General features: G+C 36.2%; 2 protein-coding genes and 2 long non-coding RNA genes across 4 annotated transcripts; 1 reads left to right on the top strand and 3 right to left on the bottom strand.

The window, feature by feature from the left end:
- Positions 1 to 5,872: 5,872 nt before the first annotated feature.
- Positions 5,873 to 9,271, bottom strand: LOC136229770 (subtilisin-like protease SBT1.9). Its single transcript, XM_066018664.1, has one exon. It carries the CDS (start codon positions 8,253 to 8,255, stop codon positions 5,967 to 5,969), a length of 2,289 nt encoding a protein of 762 aa, XP_065874736.1. The 5' UTR covers positions 8,256 to 9,271; the 3' UTR covers positions 5,873 to 5,966.
- A 448-nt stretch (positions 9,272 to 9,719) lies between these two features.
- On the bottom strand, positions 9,720 to 12,286 carry LOC136229771 (subtilisin-like protease SBT1.9). The gene has a single exon (XM_066018665.1). It carries the CDS (start codon positions 12,218 to 12,220, stop codon positions 9,947 to 9,949), a length of 2,274 nt encoding a protein of 757 aa, XP_065874737.1. The 5' UTR covers positions 12,221 to 12,286; the 3' UTR covers positions 9,720 to 9,946.
- Positions 12,287 to 12,625: 339 nt separating this feature from the next.
- Positions 12,626 to 16,887, bottom strand: LOC136229773 (uncharacterized). The gene is made up of 3 exons (XR_010689202.1): positions 16,796 to 16,887; positions 14,192 to 14,293; positions 12,626 to 13,050 (listed from the first exon to the last, which is right to left on the bottom strand). It is a non-coding gene; the product is annotated as an uncharacterized lncRNA (long non-coding RNA).
- An 86-nt stretch (positions 16,888 to 16,973) lies between these two features.
- Positions 16,974 to 17,995, top strand: LOC136229772 (uncharacterized). The gene is made up of 2 exons (XR_010689201.1): positions 16,974 to 17,110; positions 17,569 to 17,995. It is a non-coding gene; the product is annotated as an uncharacterized lncRNA (long non-coding RNA).
- Positions 17,996 to 21,836: the final 3,841 nt, after the last annotated feature.

The raw sequence follows: 21,836 nt of genomic DNA, 5'->3' as shown, positions 1-21,836 counted from the left end.
ACTCATGTCGAGTTTTAACGCAGCAATGCCATTTTTCCCTTGTCTTTTGTTCTTCAGATGGTGGATTACTTCATACGCTGTAATAAAAGCACTTTGACAGTGAGAGATGACTGATGGTAGGACATCTTTGAAGCGGTTAGCCAGCATTTTTGAGATGATTTTGAACATGATGTTGCATAGCGCTATTGGCCTTAGGTCTGTGACTTTTTCCATATTTGTCTTCTTTGGTATCAGCACAAGTAAAGTCTCATTCAACCTGTTAGGGAGCTGACCAGTTTGGAGAATATCTAAGCAATGCTCCGTGACATCTTTGCCGATGATGTCCCAGAATTTCTAAAAGAAAGCGGGATTCAGTCCGTCAGGGCCAGGACTTTTGTCAGGGTGCATGCTAAAACACGCGGCTTTTACTTCTGCTTCGTTGAAAGGCGTAGATAGAAATTGGTTATCCCTTTCGGACACTCAAGAATGCACATGTGTCAGGATAGCATCCGCAACACTGCCGTTACTGGTAAAAATCTGATGAAAATAGTCATATAGGATGTTCTCAAGTCCCTCACCCTAGCCGCAAGGAATTCCCTCTTCATTCTGAAGTTCAGTGAATGCATTGTGTTTTTTCCTGGAAGTTGCATAGGCATGAAAGTATCGGGAATTAGTATCCCCTTCCTGGAGCCAATGGATCTTGGCTCTTTGCTTCCAAAAATCCTCCTGTTGTTGGAGGGTTTTGACATAATCACTTCTGGCCTTCTGATACAACTCCGAACCAAGGCGATCTGTCCACGTTCGTAGTACCTCCATCTGTTGAACGAACGATTTAGCCTGTTCAGTAAAGTTTCCTGCAACTGTTTTACTCCATTATTGCAGCGCTGTTACGCAATCAGCGAATTTTAATGACAACGGTTTACCAGCATTTACTTCCCATGTCGATCTTATTGTAGTAGCGCAACCTCCTTCCCTGATCCATGAATTCTCAAACCTGAATCTATGATTTTTGGGAGCTCGAATCCATACCTTAAGTTGTAGAAGAAGTGCGGAGTGGTCGGAACATGCTGCTGTTAGATTTTTCAAAGTTGACTGACCGAACTGCTCCTTCCATGCTGTGTTAACAACTGCCCGATCCAGTTTCTCTTCGATCCACCGGTTCGTTCCTCTACCTGTTTCCCATGTGTACTGATGCCCCTTCATGATTAAGCTTGTTAGCCCGCAGTCTTCCAATGCCAATTGAAAGCCTTCGATTAACCAATAAGGTCTTAGGGGGCCTCCTCTTTTGTCGTCAAAACTTATGATATCGTTAAAGTCCCCAATGAAGCACCAAGCTCCGTTGAATGCAGGTTGTAGGGATCGTAGAAGTTGCCATGATTCTCGTCTTCGGCTTCTCTCAGGGTACCCGTAGAAACCCGTAAGCCTCCAAGGTTGAATCTGAGGAATTGTGACAACCGCATCGATGAAATTTGTTGAATCAGATAGAATATTTAGCTTGATTTGTCTGCGCCAGAACATAGCAATTCCACCCCCATGGCCTCTGCCATCCACAATGTGATAGTTTTCGTATCCTAGCTTCTTACATACCAGTAGAACTTTTGCCTCTTTGATCATTGTTTCCATCAGAAATATGATTAGAGGCCTATGGGCACGAACCAGATCCTGTAGGACCCTGACTGTCCGAGAGTTGCCCAGCCCTCGGCAGTTCCAACTAAACAGACTCATACGCCTGGGCGGACCTGGTCTCCAGGTCTCGCCTCTCCTCCGTTTTTTGGTTGAACGGTACCACTGAATTCTCCTGTCTGATTTTCTGTTAACCGCGGACGTTTTGGATCCAATATAAGAATGTCGTCGATCTGACCAGTTGTTGTATAAGGGCCCGCCTTTGATTCGGATGCTTTCGTTTTGTTTATTGTCTGCTTAATTGGTGTCTTATTCAGGGTTGCTGCGTCAATGTTGCCTGGGGCCATGTTAGTAGAGTTCGGGTGAGAAGCCTTTGCAAATTTGACGAAGTCTGTATCATCGGTCGGGTCTCGGAGCCATTCCTTTCCTCTCTGTATTCCATTCTTCCTTATAGACGTGCGTAGCCAACTGCCAAATTTTCGATCATTCGATGCTTCCGGGCTGTCGAAGAGCAGCGGACAGAACTTATCTGCATGTCCGATGATTCCGCAGAAAAAACAAAATTGCGGGAGTCTTTCATATCTCACGTTGACCCAAAGCCAGTCCCCACCACTTCTCTTGATCTTCTGTCCCATTTTCAAAGCTTTTCGAACATCAATAGTGATTTTGACCCTGAGATAGCTGCGTCGGAGACCTGTGAAATTTTTTGGGTCAGATTCGACATAAGTACCGATTTGATTACCTATGGCCTTGCAAACTGCCTCTGTCTGGAATCCGATAGGTAGGTCAGAAAGTTGAACCCATATAATAAGATTGATCAACGTGGGTTGCAAAGCTTGTTCGGCTGGTTCCAATCTTTTGACGATCAACAGGTTCTGATTAAAAGTCCAAGGGCCGTCATTTAAGACTCTCTTCATGTCAAGTTCATGGTAGAATTGGAACAGATATCTACCCTCCATGTCTGTTTCGGTGATTGTTACTCCTTTCACAGGTTGCCAGATTGCCGCGAGGGTTGTCTTTATCGACTCAAAATGGGTTGCTTTAACCGCAAGAAATTGCCCTACAATGAAGAAAGATGCGGCAGCCATGTCCAATTGTAAGTGATCATCCGATAGTTCGAGGCCATCTTCTTCCGTATTGATGCAGAGTTGCACGTATTCCTCAGCTAGACCCTTGTTTTTTTCCATTATTGAAATCTTGCGGATGACGGGGTAATCGGTCGGTTCTGGTATTCAGCTGTCGGTATCTATGGATGTTTGCGGATGATTCCTTGGTTCAGATACTGGTATGGCGATGGGGTGTTTAAGGTTTTTGGTAATCTGTTTGGTTGAGATTTGGACGACTAGGGTTGGAACGGTAGGGTTTAGAGAATTAGGTCACCACATCTCAATAGAGAAGACGCACACACTCCATAGGGAGAGACTAAAAACAAATTAATTACCTTTTTTTGAACCTATTATCATATGAACTTGTCAATGATACATTTAAGTTTTAAGGATTTACTTTAGATATCTTTAAAGTTCAGAAAACTAACTAAATTATTTAACTAGAAATCACTATCTCTTCCGTTTTTTTTTTTTTTTTTTTTTAAGCAACTATATATTAAGCCTTAATTATAATTACAAACTTTTATTTCAATTTATCAAATTTTGATATGGAATCAAATTAAAATTTTAAATCTTAATCATAAGTACTCTAGTAAGAAAGGAGAAAAAAACAAAAATTGCAGGATCTAACAAGTGAATAATCAACAACATGTGGGTACTGGGTATGTACCTTCCTCACGTGCTACACAGCTTGCTCAAATTTGGGTTGACCCTCGTTTTTTAAATTCCCACTACCAGGTGTATGGCAAGTAGCAACTAACCAGACTATAACTGTGGCCAAAATAAAATCCAGCTATGTACATAACTCTAATTTTAATAAGGCTTAAACCATTATTTGGGGATGGATTTATTAAAATTTTGTTATTTGACCCTAACCTATTATTTATTATTTAGTTATATTTTACCCATGACCTATCTTAGTTGGTACAATTTTACTCAATTTGAATAGAAACTTAACGTAATTGTTATTCTATTGACATATGACGATATTTTGACACTTAAATTTGTTAATTTTTAGTTTAGAGATTAGTTTTCATTTGTTATTGTTTTCTAATCTAATAATCATTTTCACATAAGTGAGTTTATATGGTAAATAAACTTCAGGACATGTGGCGTATCAAGTTCATATGTCAAAATATCACTACATATAAAGAGGATAACGGTTTTTGTCATGTCTTCATCTAAATTGGGTGAAATTTCACAAATTGTGATAGTTCAGGGACCAAATGTGACCGAATAATAGATCAGGGGCCAAATAATAAAAAATTTAAATAGGTCAAGGGCTCAATAATACCTTGAGCCTTTTTTTTTTGAAACAATACCTTGAGCCTTTTAATAAGGGAGAAAGGCTTGTTGTACATATTATTTAATAATTTAACTCATTTTGGAGCGGAAAACTAATTAATTTGTTTAATTTTGCCACATAACACAATTTTTAATATAAAAAAATAATTAATTTTTTATTTATGCACATATTAAATAGGGTTAATATATCACTTGATCCTTGAACTTGTCTAAAAAATTTAATCGGTCTCCTGAACTTTTAAAGTTTCTTGATAAAATGTTCAGTTAGCTCTCTAAACCTGCTAAAATATAATCAATTGATCACTTAGATGCAAAAAAGTAAGTTAAATGTGAAAAATTTATTGCACACGTTTTAGAATGTTATTACATAATTCACAGAATAAATTTAAAAATGAATTTCTTACTTGTTTAATTATACAACTTTTCTTTTATAATATTAGAACCACATATCCTGACTTTGATCGTTTTACTTTATCTAAGACGTGTGCAATACATATTCCGCATTCAACTTACTCTTTTTCAACTGAGTGATCAATTGATTACATTTTACACAAGTTCAGAAGGCTAACTGAACATTTTATGTAAGTTGAATGGACTATTAAGATATTTTAAAAGTTCATGAAGACAATCAATCTTTTTAGACAAGTTCAGAGAGCAAATGATGTATTAAACATATTGAATATATATAATTATCATATACAGTATTAAAATTTGTGTCATTTGAATTTTTTTAACAAATTGGTTAAATTTCAACTCAAAATGAGTTAAATATCAACTAAAGAAATACTTAAGAGACAAATATTACCAAATTATACCATGTGTCAAATCATAATATTTTGGATACAAGAGGGCACATAAAGGTTTAATCCTTTAAATAAATCTTACGTTTTGTCAAAATTGATAGTCCAACAGTTAGTTGACCATGCAATTCTTTGGGCGTTACAATCAGAATATTGGATATTTGGATCCTTCTGAAAAATATCATATGATATCCACAGAATATCATATGATATCCGCCTAATCATGGGCTTGATTTGGATATAGCACGGTGTATGGCCTTATTTTGCAGACCATATCATATGCTGGGTTAAATGTATTGTTGTCACTGAATTTAAATCTTTAACTCATACTTGTTACTCATGTCATTATTTTGATTTTTTTTTAACTATTGAAATTGGCAGAGTAACCTAATTAAGATAAAATTCAAAGTTGAGTTATTTTATCGAGATAAATTGAAATTGAATGACTATTTTAAAACAACTGTGTGAATTCTATGACTAATGTTGAACATCCACTTCTTTATCTCCTTTGCTTTCATCACCAAACAATCCTATGATACTACTGCTGCTATTTATGCCAAAAAAGTCCCAAATATGACTCATTCATCATGTTGTTTTCTGAGGAAGAACACATGTGAGAAAAATTAAATGCACAGGAATAGGAATTATTCCAATTCTTAATAAATTAATGGCAGGATGATTTGTAATTATCGTATGAGCTTCCGGAAGCAATTCACAAAGCTTAGAGTTTTTAATTTCAATGCCATAAATTTAGAAATGCAGTTGAAGAAATTTACTAGCAGAATTGAACAGCTGAAATAAGATTAGTACCTCTGGATTTGATTATGCAGAGTCCACCTAATTATGGGCTTCATTAGTATGTGGCTTTTGGCAGATCTTGGGCCGCAAAACATCCACATCTTCGCCACTAGTATCTCCTCTGCTTTCACCACCCAAACAATCTAGCTATAAGCTTCCAAAAATCCTATGATTCAGCTATGGAAAGTCTAGATTTAATGCCTTGATGGCATTCCTGTTATTTTGTGAGAAAAAGCAATGGAAAAATAGAAGATATGCGGGTGCAGAAGAATAGGAATTGATTTCTCTGCAAATAATTGCAATTCTTAATACAATTATGACAAGGCAGAAAAACTTTCATATATGTAGTCAAGACTTAGGAGTGCCATGGCATGAGCCTAGTGGCCACTATAGGACTCCTAACAAAGTACTTGCCTTGGTCATGCACCCAACTAAGAGAACCATAGACCACATCTTTTTTCATAAAGTTGGGACCTTCCACAGTGAGTTTGTAGCTTAGCTTCTCATATTTATGCTTGAATTTCAATTCCTGTGGCTCCACTTTCACCTTTATCCCATCCATGCTTGTCAACTTCGCATTATAGTTAGACATAGCTTCTCCAACATTAGTTACTGTCCTTTGAAACTCGTGAACGACTTTCCCATCTGATTCTGAGGCATTACTTCCAGTGAAATAAGCAATGAAAGAGGGATAATTAAGATCCAAAGACTTGTTTAAGCAGTTGGGGTTAGATTTTGTGATGATTTGCATTTGTCTCATTGTGTAATTCATTGCACAAAGAAGCTTTATGTAGTCTTCTGGAGTTGCATCATAGATAAGTCCTGGATTTAGTGATTTGTTGGGATCTACGTGGCCAGATCCTATGTCTAAAGGGGTTGCTGGAGCTTGACCAATTGCAGAAACATCTCGAATTGGGCTGTTGGTGTTGTCAAGTGGATTTGCTGTTGTCATAAGTGCAGACCTAATAGCTGCAGGGCTCCAATTAGGGTGTGCGGTTTTAACCAATGCAGCCACACCTGCGACATGAGGGGTTGACATTGAGGTGCCTGTGTCAAAGTTGAAATTGCTGAATAAGGGCTGCCCTCGAACTTGGGTTACTGAACTAATTGGAGACCATGATGCTAGTACTGATGTGCCTGGGGCGATAATATCTGGTTTGATTACATACTTACAGCTAGCAAATGGCCCTCTACCACTGTAGAAATCCACCATAGGAGCTGGCTTTAACCCAATAATTGTCTTCTGAAACTGCAAACTTCCTTTTGGATTATTGGTCTTCTGTATGTAGTCTACTACCCTTTGGCCATCTTCTAGATTCATAAATGCTGCTGGAAACGGGCTTTCAGTGTAGACATCTACAGAGGAATTCGTGATGAAAACAGCTCCTAGAACACCTGCAGTATTGGCCCTTTGGTATTGATCACTCATGCTTAAATTGTCCTTACACACAATTATACTCTTCTTATTTTTCTTCATCTCCTCCACACTGGCACACCCATCCAAGAAAACTAGAGATGTTGGAGTTTGAGAATAACTCCCCGGATACAATGTTTTGAAGCTGATCTCATTCCCATTGCCTAAAGTTAAAATTCCCCCAAAATCACGGTCTATGGTACCAGCTCCAACTGTGAGAAGCCATGGAGCTCCATTGACAACTGAATAACTGAAAGGGCCAGGATTTCCAGCAGATGCAGCTACAAAGATACCTTCTTTGATAGCTGCGAAAGTGGCTACTGCAATTGTATCTTCATCCAAAGAATAATCGTATTCTGAGTGGAAGGCTATGGACAAGGACAATATATCCACCCTATCTTTAATTGCTTGGTCGATTGCAGCAAGAACATCAGATTCATAAACCCCATATCTCCAAACTACTTTATAGATAGCTATTCTAGCCCTTGGTGCCATTCCGCTTGCTGTACCATTTGCATAACCAAAGAACGATGCTCCATTGACAAAGCTGCCTGCAGCAGTTGATGCAGTATGAGTTCCATGCCCATCTGTATCTCTACTAGAGTTCATTGATATTTTCTCATCAGGATTTTCTGCAATATAACCCTTGTTGAAAAAGTATGCACCGATGAGTTTCTTGTTACACAAAGTGGAATTGAATTGAGTACCGGACTGGCATTTTCCTTTCCATCTAGAGGGAACTGGAGTCATTCCTTCATCACCAAAACTTTCACTTTCTGGCCAAATCCCACCGTCAACTAAGCCAAGAATAACATCTTCACCGTAAGTAGCCGGCCAAGCACCAGATGCAGTTCTCAAACCAAGAAACTGAGATGTGTGGGTTGTGTGGACTTGAAGAGGCTGATCTCGGGTATGAGAAATGTAGCCCGGGTGTTTCTTGAGGGCTTCAAGTTCAGAATTGGTGAGGGTGGCACTAAATCCATTGGCAGAACTTTTGTAAGTATACAAATGCTTACTAGAGGTACTGGGGTTGATGATTGAGTTAGCAGTATCAGATACAGAAGAAAGAGTGGCCAGATACCAGTAATGGTGGTTAGAGAAAGCTTTGGGCATGGCTGTCGTATCCATGTGAATAATATATGTATGAGATTGTGCAAAAGCAGAGGTAAATAGGAAAACAGTAAGAAAAACTACACATTGTATCTCCACCTTGAGAATAAAAGGATCCATGGATGAACAAGTTCAAGCACTCTTAATGATATAAATCTAGCGGATTCTATAGATTATAAAGAGGTTTTCTTTCTTTTTAAAAATCTGTCATGGAATCAGAGTCCATAAATAATGAAAATATTCCGGGTATATGAATATAAATCCGTGTACGCCCAATGGTAGCCACTTCACTTGACCAAAAAAGGTAGGACCATGTTTTTTAAATCATTATTTTCTCCAAGTGCTCTATATATAAATATCTCTCTCTTTTCTGTCATTATTAATCAATGTGGAAAGGTACCACAAGCATGCTTACATATGTTAAATAGACCTATCCACAAGCAAGTTGGAAATTAGAGACTAGAGATAGGTTAAGTTGAGTGAAAGTATAAATAAGTATAACAGCTCTTTTAATTTTGACCACGCTCAAAGTGAAAAATTCCAGGAATTAAAGTTATTTAAAACCATATTTTCATGGAACCACCGTTTTTATTTTACAAATCACGATTTTTAGATTTTTTTTATCTCTAAACAATCACTTTCTTTCTCTTAACCCAACAACACCTAAATGAACTTAAAATAATTTTTTTTTTTAAGAATTGACGTTGCTCAAAATCTCATTTCTAATATTCTAGAGGTTACCTACTATTGAAGTGATCATATTGATCAATATTAAAAGGTGTAATTATGCTAGTAAAGCGTAAAGTTCAAGGCCAATAATGCTCGGTTTTGAAGTTCAAGGGCAATAATGAAAGTAAGTGCAGAGTTCGGAGGCCATGGGTAATTTACCCTTCAAAGCAATGCTCGGTTTTGAATAGCTAAAATAAGATTAGTACCTCTGGATTTGATTGTGCGGAGGAGGTTAAGAGCTAGAGGAGTAGCAGGACGTATATTCTGCATTTCTGTTCCCCATACTGTGGAAGTGTTGCAATAAAGGAACTGCTGTTTCAAGTCCTAATACCTCAGCCATTGGCAGCATAGCTCCTATTTGCTTCAGTCCATGCCCTCATCACTTGCTAAGGGAACTTTTGGCATTATCTGAAAGAAAACTGTGTACCAGATATTATCACTAAATATAAAAAAACTGATAGGCGACATAACTGAATTAACAAAGAATCCATGAACAACCAATCCATTTCCATTTTCATAATCAGGAGAATCTACTTCAGGTTCTAAATCATCTTTTAACACAAAATCAAATCTTCTTTTAGCATGCGAAGCTCTATGCATCAATCTACTATAGTAGATATAATTGTTTGCAGTCAGAGAAGAACTTAAAAGTATAAAACCTGGATTTTCTGTGTGCATGAACAAAAAATAGATCTATGTACACCGCATTGTGAGTGCAATCACACTTCTGTGAATGATGATCAAAAGAAGAAAAATGTGTTTTCAACTATTCAATGGAGGAAAATTAAAACAATATTAATGCTAGTAGTTATACTAGTAGATACAAAAATACCACATCAGCTTATAAGATGAGCCTAACAAAAACAATTGATAATTATTTATACAATCTTTAATAGAAAACCCCAGAAAATGACTACAGTGGCATCCATGTTAACCTTTGACGAAAATCAAGTAGAGTAGAAGACATATGCTACAACTTAAAAGGGAAACTAATTGCAGAAGGATAGGAATTAATTCAATGCACATAATTCCAATTATTAATACAACAATGAAAAGGCAAGAAGACTGACAATATATATAAATCATGGCTGGATTGTAGTGGCAACTATAGGACTCCTAACAATATACTTGCCTTGGTCATGAACCCAACTAAGAGAACCATAGACCACATATTCTTTCATTATTTTTGGACCTTCCACAGTAAGTTTGTAGCTTAGCTTCTCATACTTGTGCTTGAATACCAATTTCTGTGGCTCCACTTTCACCTGTATCCCATCCATGCTTGTCAAATTTGCACTATAGCTAGACACAGCTTCTCCAACATTAGTGACAGTCCTTTGAAACTGGTACACTAATATTTCATCTGAACGTGAGGCTGAGGCACTACTTCCAGTGAAATGAGCAATGAAGGATGGATAATTAAGATCCAATGACATGTTTATACATCTGGGGTTGGATTTTGTGATGATTTGTAATTGTTTCTTTGTGTAGTTCATAGCACAAAGAAGGTTTATGTAGTCTTCTTCTGTTGCATCATAGATAAGTCCTGGATTTAGTGACTTGTTCGGATCTATGTGGCCAGATCCTATGTCCAAAGGGGTTGCTGGAGCATTATCAAATGCGATAACATCTCGAATTGGACCATTGGTGTTGTCCAGTGGATTTGCTGTTGTCATAATTGCAGACCTAATAGCTGCAGGGCTCCAATCAGGGTGTGCAGTTTTAACCAATGCACCCACACCTGCGACATGAGGGGCTGACATTGAGGTGCCTGTACCAAAGTTGAAATTGCTGAATAAGGGCTTCCCTTGAACTTGAGTTACTGAACTAATTGGAGACCATGATGCTAGTACTGATGTGCCTGGGGCGATAATATCTGGCTTGACAACATACTTACAGCTAAAAAATGGCCCTCTACCACTGTAGAAATCCACCATAGGAGCTGGCTCTATCCCAATAATTGTCTCCTGAAATTTCAAACTTCCTTTTGGATTGTCGGTCTTCTGTATGTAGTTTACTACCCTTTGGCCATCTTCTAAATTCATAAATGCTGCTGGAAATGGGCTTATAGTGTAGTAATCTGATACAGTGTAATTCGTTATGAAAACGGCTCCTAGAACACCTGCAGTAATGGCCTTTTCAAATTGATCACTCATGCTTAAATTGTCCTTGCACACAATAATATACTTCCTGTTCTTCTTCATCTCCTCCACGCTGGCACACCCATCCAAGAAAACTAAAGATGTTAGACTTTGAGAATAATTCCCAGGATACACTGATCTGAAGCTGATCTTATTCAGATTGCCTAAAGTTAAAGTTCCCCCAAAATCACGGTCTAGAGTACCAGCTCCAACTGTAATAAGCCATGGAGCTGCATTGACAATTGTGTCAGGTTGATTTCCTGCTGATGCTGCTACGAAGATACCTTCTTTCATAGCTGCAAAAGTGGCCACTGCAATTGCATCTTCATCCAAAGAAAAAATGTAATCTTCGGAAAAGGCCAAGGACAAGGACAATATATCTACTCCATCTTTAATTGCTTGGTCAATTGCAGCAAGAACATCAGATGCATAAACGCCATAATTCCAAATTGTTTTATACATAGCTATTCTAGCCCTTGGTGCCATACCGCTAGATGTACCATTGGCATATCCAAAGAACGATGCTCCCTTGACAAAGCTGCCAGCAGCAGTTGATGCCGTATGAGTTCCATGCCCATCTGTATCTCTAGTAGAATTCATTGAGATATTCACATCAGGATTTTCTGCAAGATAACCCTTGTTGAAAAAGTAAGCACCGATAAGTTTCTTGTTACACAAGGTGGAATTGAATTGAGTACCAGGCTCACATTTCCCTTTCCATCTAGAGGGAACTGGAGTCATTCCTTCATCATCAAAACTTTCACTCTCCGGCCAAATTCCAGTGTCAACTAATCCAATAATAACATCTTCACCGTAATTTGTAGCCGGCCAAGCACCAGAATTAGTATTCAGGCCAAGAAACTGAGATGTGTGGGTTGTGTGGATTTGAAGAGGACGGTCTCGGGTATGAGAAATGTAGCCAGGGCATTTCTTGAGGGCTTCAAGTTCAGAATCAGTGAGGGTAGCACTAAATCCATTAGCAGAACTTGTGTAAGTGTACAAATGCTTATTGTTCGTACAAGGGGTGATGGTCGAGTCAACAATGTCGGATATAGAAGAAAGAGTGGCTAGATACCAGTAATGGTGGTTAAAGAATGCTGTGGGCTTGGCTGTAGAGTCCATGTGTATAATATATGTATGAGATTCTGCAAAAGCAAAGGTAAAGAAGGAAACAGTGAGAAAAAGTAGACACCCCATCTCCACTTTGAGAATCATCGGAGCTGGGAATGGATTGAAGCACTCTTAGGCATACATATTTAGCGGGTTTTTTAGATTATAAAGTGGTTCACTTTCTTTTCCAAATATCTGTCATGGAAACAAATAGTAGGACAACTTAACCGAACAAGGTAGATAGGACCATGTTTTCAAATCATTATCTTATCCAATTCTTCTGTATAATACTTTTATTTCATTATTAATCAATGTGGAAAACAACTTTATCATTATCAATCAATGTGGAAAGATACCACAAGCAAGCTTACATATGTATAACTAGATATATCCACAAGCACGTTTTTAATTAGCAGATAAACTTTGGGAAGCAATTCAGTGACCCTAAATATAATATTAATGATTAAAAGTAAAATAAAAATAAGGAGATGGCACAGTAATTACCCGAATAGTTAAATTCATTGCCATAAATCTTTTCTCATCCAGCTCCGTACATAAATTGAAGTAATCTGGTAGCAGATTTTGAATAGCTAAAATGAGATTAGTACCTCTCGACACGATTATGCAGAGGAGACAAAGAGCAGCAGGATGCATATTCTGTTCCCCATACTTTGACAGTGATGTAATAAATGAAGTGATGTTTTGAGCCCCAATTTACCAGCCATATATCACCCTAAAATCTTGTCTTGGTTGTCATAATCTTTCCAACAAAAGATTTCATCACATCAGATTCTCACGGTGGTGCAGTTGGTTTAATGAAACTTTTGGATCTTCACTACAGCTATCAAGTGTTTTCACCGAGAGTGGTTTTTTCCATTTGCTTCAGTGAATGTCTCCATTGGCCCTACCAAGTTAAAGGACACTACCAGCATGATCTGAAAGAAAAATAGTGCATAATTGTAACTCTAACTTACCAAGTTAAAGGTTATCTTAATCTTCAAGAGCCTGAAAACTCCATATGGCCTTGGTGCTTCCATAAACAAGGGGTATGCATTCATTTCTCACACTATGTTCATCGTATATTTATCATAGAAAAGTTCCAATTAAATAGCAAAAAAATACATAGTGAACAAGTGATTTTATTGAGAATATGGCCTAATACCATAATTTGTAGCATAATAATAGAAAGCGAACAGCAAAGTCAGCTAAGGACGATTATAAAAAGATGAGTTTATTGATTCCTGATCAAGGATAACTAAGAAGTTTTACTCATACCAAGTGAGCTGTAATGTGGGGTTAGCATGTGACAGTAGGATATAATTGGACCTTGGATATACACAAAGGTTTACTGTGCGACAAACAATTCCAAAATCAGCAAGATTTTTCTTTTCCGAGTGCCTGCAGAAACAAGTCCTCTAATTCAAAATTTGGCATGTTGTGTTGTGCTCGAGTAGCGTTAATTTTATGTTCTAGCCATTCTAATCCACATTTTGGCATTGAAATTGCCAAAAAAATTGTCGAATGTTACTTCATTGAAACAAACAAAAAAAATCAGTCATTTTACCGCTACAAATTGAAATTTTGACCATAATGAAACATTATCATAGTTGAGTAATCGTCTATAATATACATTTAACCCGTACAGGGGTTTAAGTGAGTATTTGTGCTATATTTATTCAAAAACATGACAACTTAATTATGCTCCAAGAAGTTCAAAATCTCCATCACCAAACCAGTGACAAATAATAAAAATGCAACTCTTTCTACTTGCTGAACTCATTGCATTTTCTGTTCCAAGGCCCAAATCCTCAGCCATTGCCAACATAGTTTCTATTTGCTTCAGTGCATGCCTCACCTCACCTCATCATTTGTTAAGGAAACTACTAGCATGATCTAAAGAAAAATAGTGCAAAACCGTATGCGATACTTTATCACTGTAAAACGAATAGGCAACAGAACTGAATTAACAAAGAATCCAGGAACTAAACTGATAAATATCATGAGAGATGTGATCACTGTAATGTAATTCTAGAAAATAAAAATGGAAGTGGAAGATCAGTCTTTTCACTGGGGTACCTGTTTTTGAAGATAAATTTTGGCTTGAAGACAACCGGTCTCTTCAACCATGTAAACGACGCCGAGCTCCGACAATTCCACTTTGCATCCTGATTTGCGAAACTGGTATGCAAGAATTCGATAATCTCCATAGCTAAACTTACAAGCAGAAATGTGAACCTAGTGACGTTTTCATCCAACGGAAGAAAAGGCGTCGACCTTGCCTTTGAACGTTATTGTTGGAATTTCAGAGTTAATAGAAGAGAATGGATGATTTGTAACAACTTAATTTGTTGAGTTTAAATAGAGACAGGGGGAACAGTTCTAGAATAAAGATTGAATATATTAAATTTATGTTTAGAATATATTAAATATATTAAATTTATGCTTTAGTAACAGCTGCATTATTATCCTATTATGTTTAGAATATGTTAGTTGTATGAAGTGTTTATTAAATCACTGATTTGTAGAAAATAGTTATTGAGTAGTTATTCTCTAGCTGTGTTTCTTGCTATATTTAAACTAAGTATCAGATCAATAATAAAAATACTTTCCACAGTAAATTGAGTTGTTAGTAAATCATCTCATTCATTTTCTAACAAATGGTATTAGAACTCTCTTCTTGAGGGACTTGTGAATTTGTTATTATTTTTTTTTTTCTCTTCTTCTTTTATGGATTTGTCAGAAACTCCATTTAATGCATTAGCACCACTTGTTTTCAATGGTGAAGGCTATCATATTTGGACAGTAAGGATGGAAGCACATCTAGAGGCTAATGATCTCTTGTAAGCTGTTGAAGAGGACTACGAAGTTCCTCCATTGTCCGAGAATCCAACTATGGCGCAGATAAAAAATCACAAGGAGAAGAAATCAAGAAAGTCGAAGGCCAGAGCTACGTTATTTGCTGCAGTCTCATCTGGTATTTTTATCAGAATCATGACAATGAAATCAGCTTTTGAAGTCTGGAATTTCTTGAAGAAGGAATTTGAAGGAGATGAGAAGATCAAGGGAATGAAGGCTCTTAACTTGATCAGAGAATTTGAATTTCAAAAGGTGAAGGATTCAGAAACTGTCAAAGAGTATTCAGACAAATTGCTTAGCATTGCTAACAAAGTAAGATTACTCGCTACTGAATTTTCTGATTCTAGATTAGTTCAAAAGCTTCTTGTGACTGTTCTGAAAGGTTTGAAGCAACCATTTCTTCTCTGGAAAACACTAAGGATCTGTCAAAAATTAGTTTGGCAGAGTTGTTGAACGCCTTGCAGGCACAAGAGCAGATGAGACTTTTGAGGTCTGAGAATTTTGTTGAAGATGCATTATTTGCAAAGGGTCAATCCATTCAGGGAGAAAAAGGCCAGAAGTACAAGAAGAATAAAGCCCTGTTCTTTTTGACTGAAATTAAATTAACTGAACTGAATTGAACTTAACTTAACTTAACTTAACTGAACTACACCAAATAATTATTGTTGCAACCGGATTTTCCGGGCGCGGGCGCCGGAGGCTAAAAATTCTAGTTAATAGTTTTTCCTATTTTAAACTATTTTTTAGAGTCGCCACCAATCAAAATAACGGCGTGATTGGACACCGGAAATGGTTGGATTTTTAATGGATAAGGAGGTCTGCGAAATAGAGATTTTTGGTTCGTTTGTCGGTTACGTGTAGGGAAGAAAAACTTGATTAATCACCCTACCCCGTCCAAATATTAGTACTAAAAGACTTGATTTTTGTGTTAAATTTATTTGATTTATCTCGATTTTATTTGTACTTTTATAATATAATAGAGGCATATAATTTTGTTGCATGATTAATGTCACAAGTATTTAATATTTATGTAACGTAGGATCGTTAATTGTATCCTTTTAATTTTAATAATTCGAGTAACGTGCAATTCACATCTCTATGACATAGAACTGTGAATTAACTCGTTTAATTTTATATAATTTGGTAACAGTTAATTCACATTCCTATAACATAGAATTGTGAATTAACTCGTTCGGTTTCTGTTTATTTAGTAACGTTTAATTCATATTTCTATGAAATAGAGCTATGAATTAATTCGTTCGTTTTTTGTTTGTTAATTTAGTAACGGTTAATTCATATTTGTATAACATAGAGCTATGAATTAATTCGTTCGGCTTTTGTTTATTTATTAACGGTTAATTCATATTTCTATAACATAGAGCTATGAATTAATTCGTCCGACTTTTGTTTACTTATTTGGTAACGTTTAATTCGTATTTCTATAACATAGAACTACGAACTATCTCAAAATTTATTAATTTTGTAGCGTTTAATTTATGTTTCCATAACATAGAGTCGTTTTAATACTTTTTTTATTAGTAACTTGAATTTATATCTTTATAAGATGAGTATACGATTATTGTTTCACGTTCAATTCGATGTTTTTTAGACAATTAAAAAAGGTGTGTAATGGGAGGACCTAATCTAGCTTAACTCAAACAATCAAGGACCTGATTAAAACATGGGGGATTGAATTGACGGGATTTAAAGAAATGGGGTTAAAATTGAGACATTAAGAACATGCAGGGGTTAATTTATGATGATTAAGAAGCTAGAGGGACCGAAATGGAAGAAAGGTATAAATTTGGATTTTTAGGGCTTTACCTCATTTGTGCCGCAACCTCCATTCATCTTCTTACTCTTCCTCTTCTCTTTCAAAAATCCCAGATCAGAGAAGTCTCCTCCATCTTCTGGAGCTCTATCTTCTTTCTCTTTGCCTTCTCACAATCCGAAGCTTCGTCTCCCATGTCGATTCTTTTTGGCTCCGGCCTATCAAAAGCTAGGAACCAGAGGTTCTTCCATGGCGGCCGATCTGCTCACCGGTGCTCGGTTGTTAAAGTCTGAAGGAAGCTCGTTCTCTTGACTGAAATTTCGAACTCCTGCCCCTCCTCTTCCTTCCGTCGTTAAATCGTGACAGTGGTAACAATTCTGCCATCGTTCCCGTTTGGCTCATCATCCGATCTTGTTTTTTTGCTTTATTTGTGGATATTATCACTTGTTTCTTCTTAATTCATTCTCTGTTTTTTTTCTTTTCAAATATAAAATTCCATTTTTTATTATGTTTCCTTTTAAATCTATGATGGAGATGAACCATTAAACTTATAAAACCAAGCTTTAATTGTTTTTTTTTTTGAAATGGATTGGGGCCTTTATTTTAAAACTTCCTTTATCAAATGCTTTTTTTGATTTTGCTTATTTTATATGTTCAGTGATTCTCAACCTGAAAACTCAAAAGAGTTTATAGAAAATAAGTTGAGTTTTGCCGATATGAACTGTTAATGAACACTGAACTATAAAAATCATTTTTTTATGTGGTGATTAAGCAACACTAATATGAAATATAACACGATCTTATTTAAATCTTTTGGAAAATGCAGGTTTGTTTAAAGAATTCTGGATAGTGCCTATAACATAGACCCTTTCCAAGAAATTCTCAACTCCCCCTTAAAATGGAAAGATGGAAGAAGAAGAAAGCAAAGAAATGGAGCAGGAAGAAGAGTCGATGCCGAAACAGAGGAAATGGAGCTAGCCAGAAGCTGTCCGCCTGAGAAGAGAAAAAGTTCCGAGGCCCCTGGTGCTGTGTTGCTGCTCTCTATTTATAGAGCTTCAAAACTGACTTAGTGGCCAAGCTGTATATATTATTGTATTTTGGTTGTATTTTGGATTGTATTTCTGTTTTATGATGTATTTCTTTATTTAGCTTAGGAATGGGCTTATTATACTGGGTTTTAGGGACTGGATCCTTTGGGCCATAAATTGTAACAAATAAGAATTATTAATAAAATTGCATTTGCATTTTTTTCACTTTTATTCCAAGAACAAGTTAGTTAATTAAACGTCTTATAATGCTAATCTCAATTAGCACGAGTCTTATAATTTTTTCATTACTTATCTAGCTGTTTACGGCACTAATGACTACACTCTAAATTTGAATTTCATTCCAATATAAACATTTAACCAATTATAAGGGCTATAAATATAGTTTCACTTTCATTTCGCATAATTAACGACTTATAACAAATATAGTACATTGTGTGATATGTACAATACATATAAAAATGTATCAAATAAATTGATTAAAAGGGAAAAATGAGAATTTACCCCGGACAAAATGGGTATCTACAATTATAATTATAGTAAATTATATATATATAATGATAAAAGCACCAGAATATGGTAAAAGCACCAGAATATGGCAAGATACATGGATTGACTCAGAAGTAGGAATTCCTAGTAACATCACTAATGTTACCGAGGAATGGACTGTTGACAAACTGATACGTGACAAGAAATGGGATCTCGATACATTGAACTCGTTGTTTTCACCGGAGGATCGGTTGCGCATTATGTAAATCCCACTCTCCATTCGTGAAATCGAAGACCATGTGAGTTGGCGGTGGGAAAGGAAAGGCAACTACAGTGTTAAGACGGCTTATTATGCGTTGGTGTCAGTGCATCAACAACCACCGGAGGAGGTTCGTCAAGCTCCCTGGAATAAGCTATGGCAAATGCCTTGCCCCCCGAAGATCAAAAACTTCCTTTGGCGAGCAGCCTGGAATATATTACCAACTAATGAGAATCTTCGACTTCGACAAATATGTATTAATCCTGTTTGCCCGCTCTGTCAACAAGCAACAGAATCAATTTCACACATCTTTCTTGCATGTCCTGTAACGAAGAGTATTTGGAGTCAATCGCTGTGTCCGCTAAGCAATTCTGACACGAACAAGCCGTTCAATACCTGGTGGAGTGATCGGATTAAGGAGGATACTGATACTGAAGCGGCAAAATGGGCATCTCTTCTATGGTTCGTCTGGCACAGTAGGAATCAACTCGTATGAGAGCAGCGTCCAATTCAGCGAATTGATGTCGCTAGACGGGCATCCATTTTTCTGGACAGTTGGGGTCGGGCGTAGAATCAAAACCATAGTAGCGGCTCAGACAGTAAGAACAAAAGGATTTGGTACCCTCCTATGATCGGCCTTAAAGTAAATTTCGATGCCTCCGTCAGATCACAAGATCCGAAGACAGGAATTGGTGCAGTCATTCGAGATGAGCAGGGTTTTTACATTGCAGGAAGGTTCGGCTCAATCCCGGGTAACCACTCCCCTGCTGTTGCCGAGGCTATCTCTTGTCGTGAAGCACTTAGTTGGATTAAGACTCGTGGAGATGAGATTGTCTGCATTGAAGGGGATTCTCAAATTGTTATAAATGCGTTACTACAAGAAGACTACAACGATTTCTCTAGTTTTGGTCTAATTATTGCTGATTGTCTAGCTCTAGCAAAAACTATTCCAAGCTGCAGTTTCCGTTTTGTACGAAGAGAAGCAAATAAAGTTGCTGATGAAGCAGCTAGATTAGGCTTTAATTCTTCTTCTTTGATTGTAACCACTTATATCCCTGATTCTTTTGTAAGCCTTTTGGCTGATTATTATTAGATTTATTCAATTATTCTTTCATTAAAAAAATGATAAATTATATATAATACATTATATATAAATAATTACAATTATAATAAATAATGATTAATTATATATAAATAATACTAAATTATAAATTATATATAAATTATAATAAAGAATAATACATTATATATAAATAATTATAATAAATAATGATGAATTATTTATAAATCACACTAAATTATAAATTATATATAAATAATTATAATTATAATAAATAATGAAGAATATAAATAATATCAAATTATAAATTATAATAAATAATAATAAATTATATACAAATAGTTATAATTATAATAAATAATGACAAATTATATATAAATAATATTAAATTATAAATTATATATAAAATAATATTAAATTATCAATTATATATAAATAATTATTATAAAATAATAATAAGAATTATTGAAATTAAATTAATTGAACTGAACTGAACTGAAGGGTAAATTTCATCAATGGTGTATAACATTTACCCTAAATCACACTTTGGTGTACAACCTTCAATTTGTCTCACTAATATATACGAACTTAAGGGTGACCTCTCACTTTAGTATACAACAGGTAAAAATGACCTGTTTGACCGGTCAACTCGAAATCACTACGACACATCAGCATTTTTCATTATATTAATTAATAAAAGTGGAACCCATAAATTATAAAAAAAACTAATTTTATCTATTCTCTTTTTTACCCCTTACATCACTCTCTTCATCTTCTTCCCCTCATTTCTTTATCTCTCTCAAAATTTCTCTCTCTAACTCCTTACCCCCTTTCTATTTATCTTTCCTCCTTACTGTTAACGTAATTTTGAGAATTCAGCCCCCAAAAATAATTGGAAGCATTCTGAATATAATAAAGCTCATCCATTCCCTATATTTTTCTTTATTTGCCTGAATGTTTTCTTCACCATTCAATAACCTTCTCTATTTTCTGCACCCAAACCCAGAAACAATTACCCATCTTCCAGAGTTCAAGCGATTGCTAAAAGGCCAGAAAAAGCTTATGGAAATGGTTAGTAAGATTCCCAGAGTAATGGTTGAAATTTTGAAAGTTGGCATGAAATTGATGGCATCAAACTATAGAATCCACAAGTAGAATTTATGAACACTTGAAAGCTATAAATTGAACAGTAAAAGAAAAAGATTAAAACAATAGGAAAGAAAAAAACAACATCACCCACATAATTCTATCACAAGACTTGGGAGGAGAAGGATTAGGTTCCGCAAGAAATTGACGGTGTCCATGGTATCCATAGGAAGACTCCAAATATATGCAAAAGCTAATCAGAACAGAAAAATCGTAAAGAGCAGCTAAATGTACCAAGGATTCTAAGACCTAATAAAGAGAAAGGAAATTGAATCCCCAGTGAAGTAAATGTTGTGATTTAAGATTAGGGGGTTAATTTTTGACTTTTTGACCGGTCAAACTGCTGACATGGCGTATTGACTTTGTGTTGACCGGTCATTTTTACCTGCTATATACCAAAGTGGGAGGTCACCCCTAAGTTCGTATATATTAGTGAGACAAATTAAAGGTTGTACACCAAAGTGTGATTTAGGGTAAAGGTTGTACACCATTGATGAAATTTACCCCTGAACTGAATGCTGCTGAACTGAACTGAACTGAACTGAACTGAACTTACTTATGCTGAAATTAAGTCAAAAAGAACATGGCCTAAGAAGGAAGTTTCAGATTCTTCTAACACCAGTGGAAGAACCAAATCTGACTTTCCTCCTTGTCATCATTGTGGGAAGAAAGCACATCCACCTTTTAAATGTTGGAGAAGACCAGATCAACAATGTGAGAAGTGCCAAAAGATGGGACATCATCAAAAGATTTGCAAAAGCAACAGTCAACAAAATTCAGAAACCCATGAGAAAAATGTTGCTCATGTTGCTAATCAAGAAGAAGAGGAGTATCTTTTTGAGGCTTCATGTTTTGCTCCTGGAAATTCAAGTGATAATTGGTTTGTAGATAGCGGATGTACGAACCATATGACTTATGATCGTGCTTTGTTCAAAGAGCTAGATACATCAGCGGTTTCCAAAGTCAAAATTGGAAATGGAGAATACAATCTAGTGAAGGGAAAAGGTGTAGTGGCTATTAAGAGCACTTCAGGTACAAAAATAATCAAAGATGTATTATTTGTGCCTAACATAAGTCAGAATTTGTTAAGTGTT

The sequence above is a fragment of the Euphorbia lathyris genome, chromosome 5 (genome assembly GCF_963576675.1).
Source record: "Euphorbia lathyris chromosome 5, ddEupLath1.1, whole genome shotgun sequence".
Classification (NCBI taxonomy): domain Eukaryota; kingdom Viridiplantae; phylum Streptophyta; class Magnoliopsida; order Malpighiales; family Euphorbiaceae; genus Euphorbia; species Euphorbia lathyris.
This window is presented reverse-complemented; position numbering and strand designations above follow the sequence as displayed.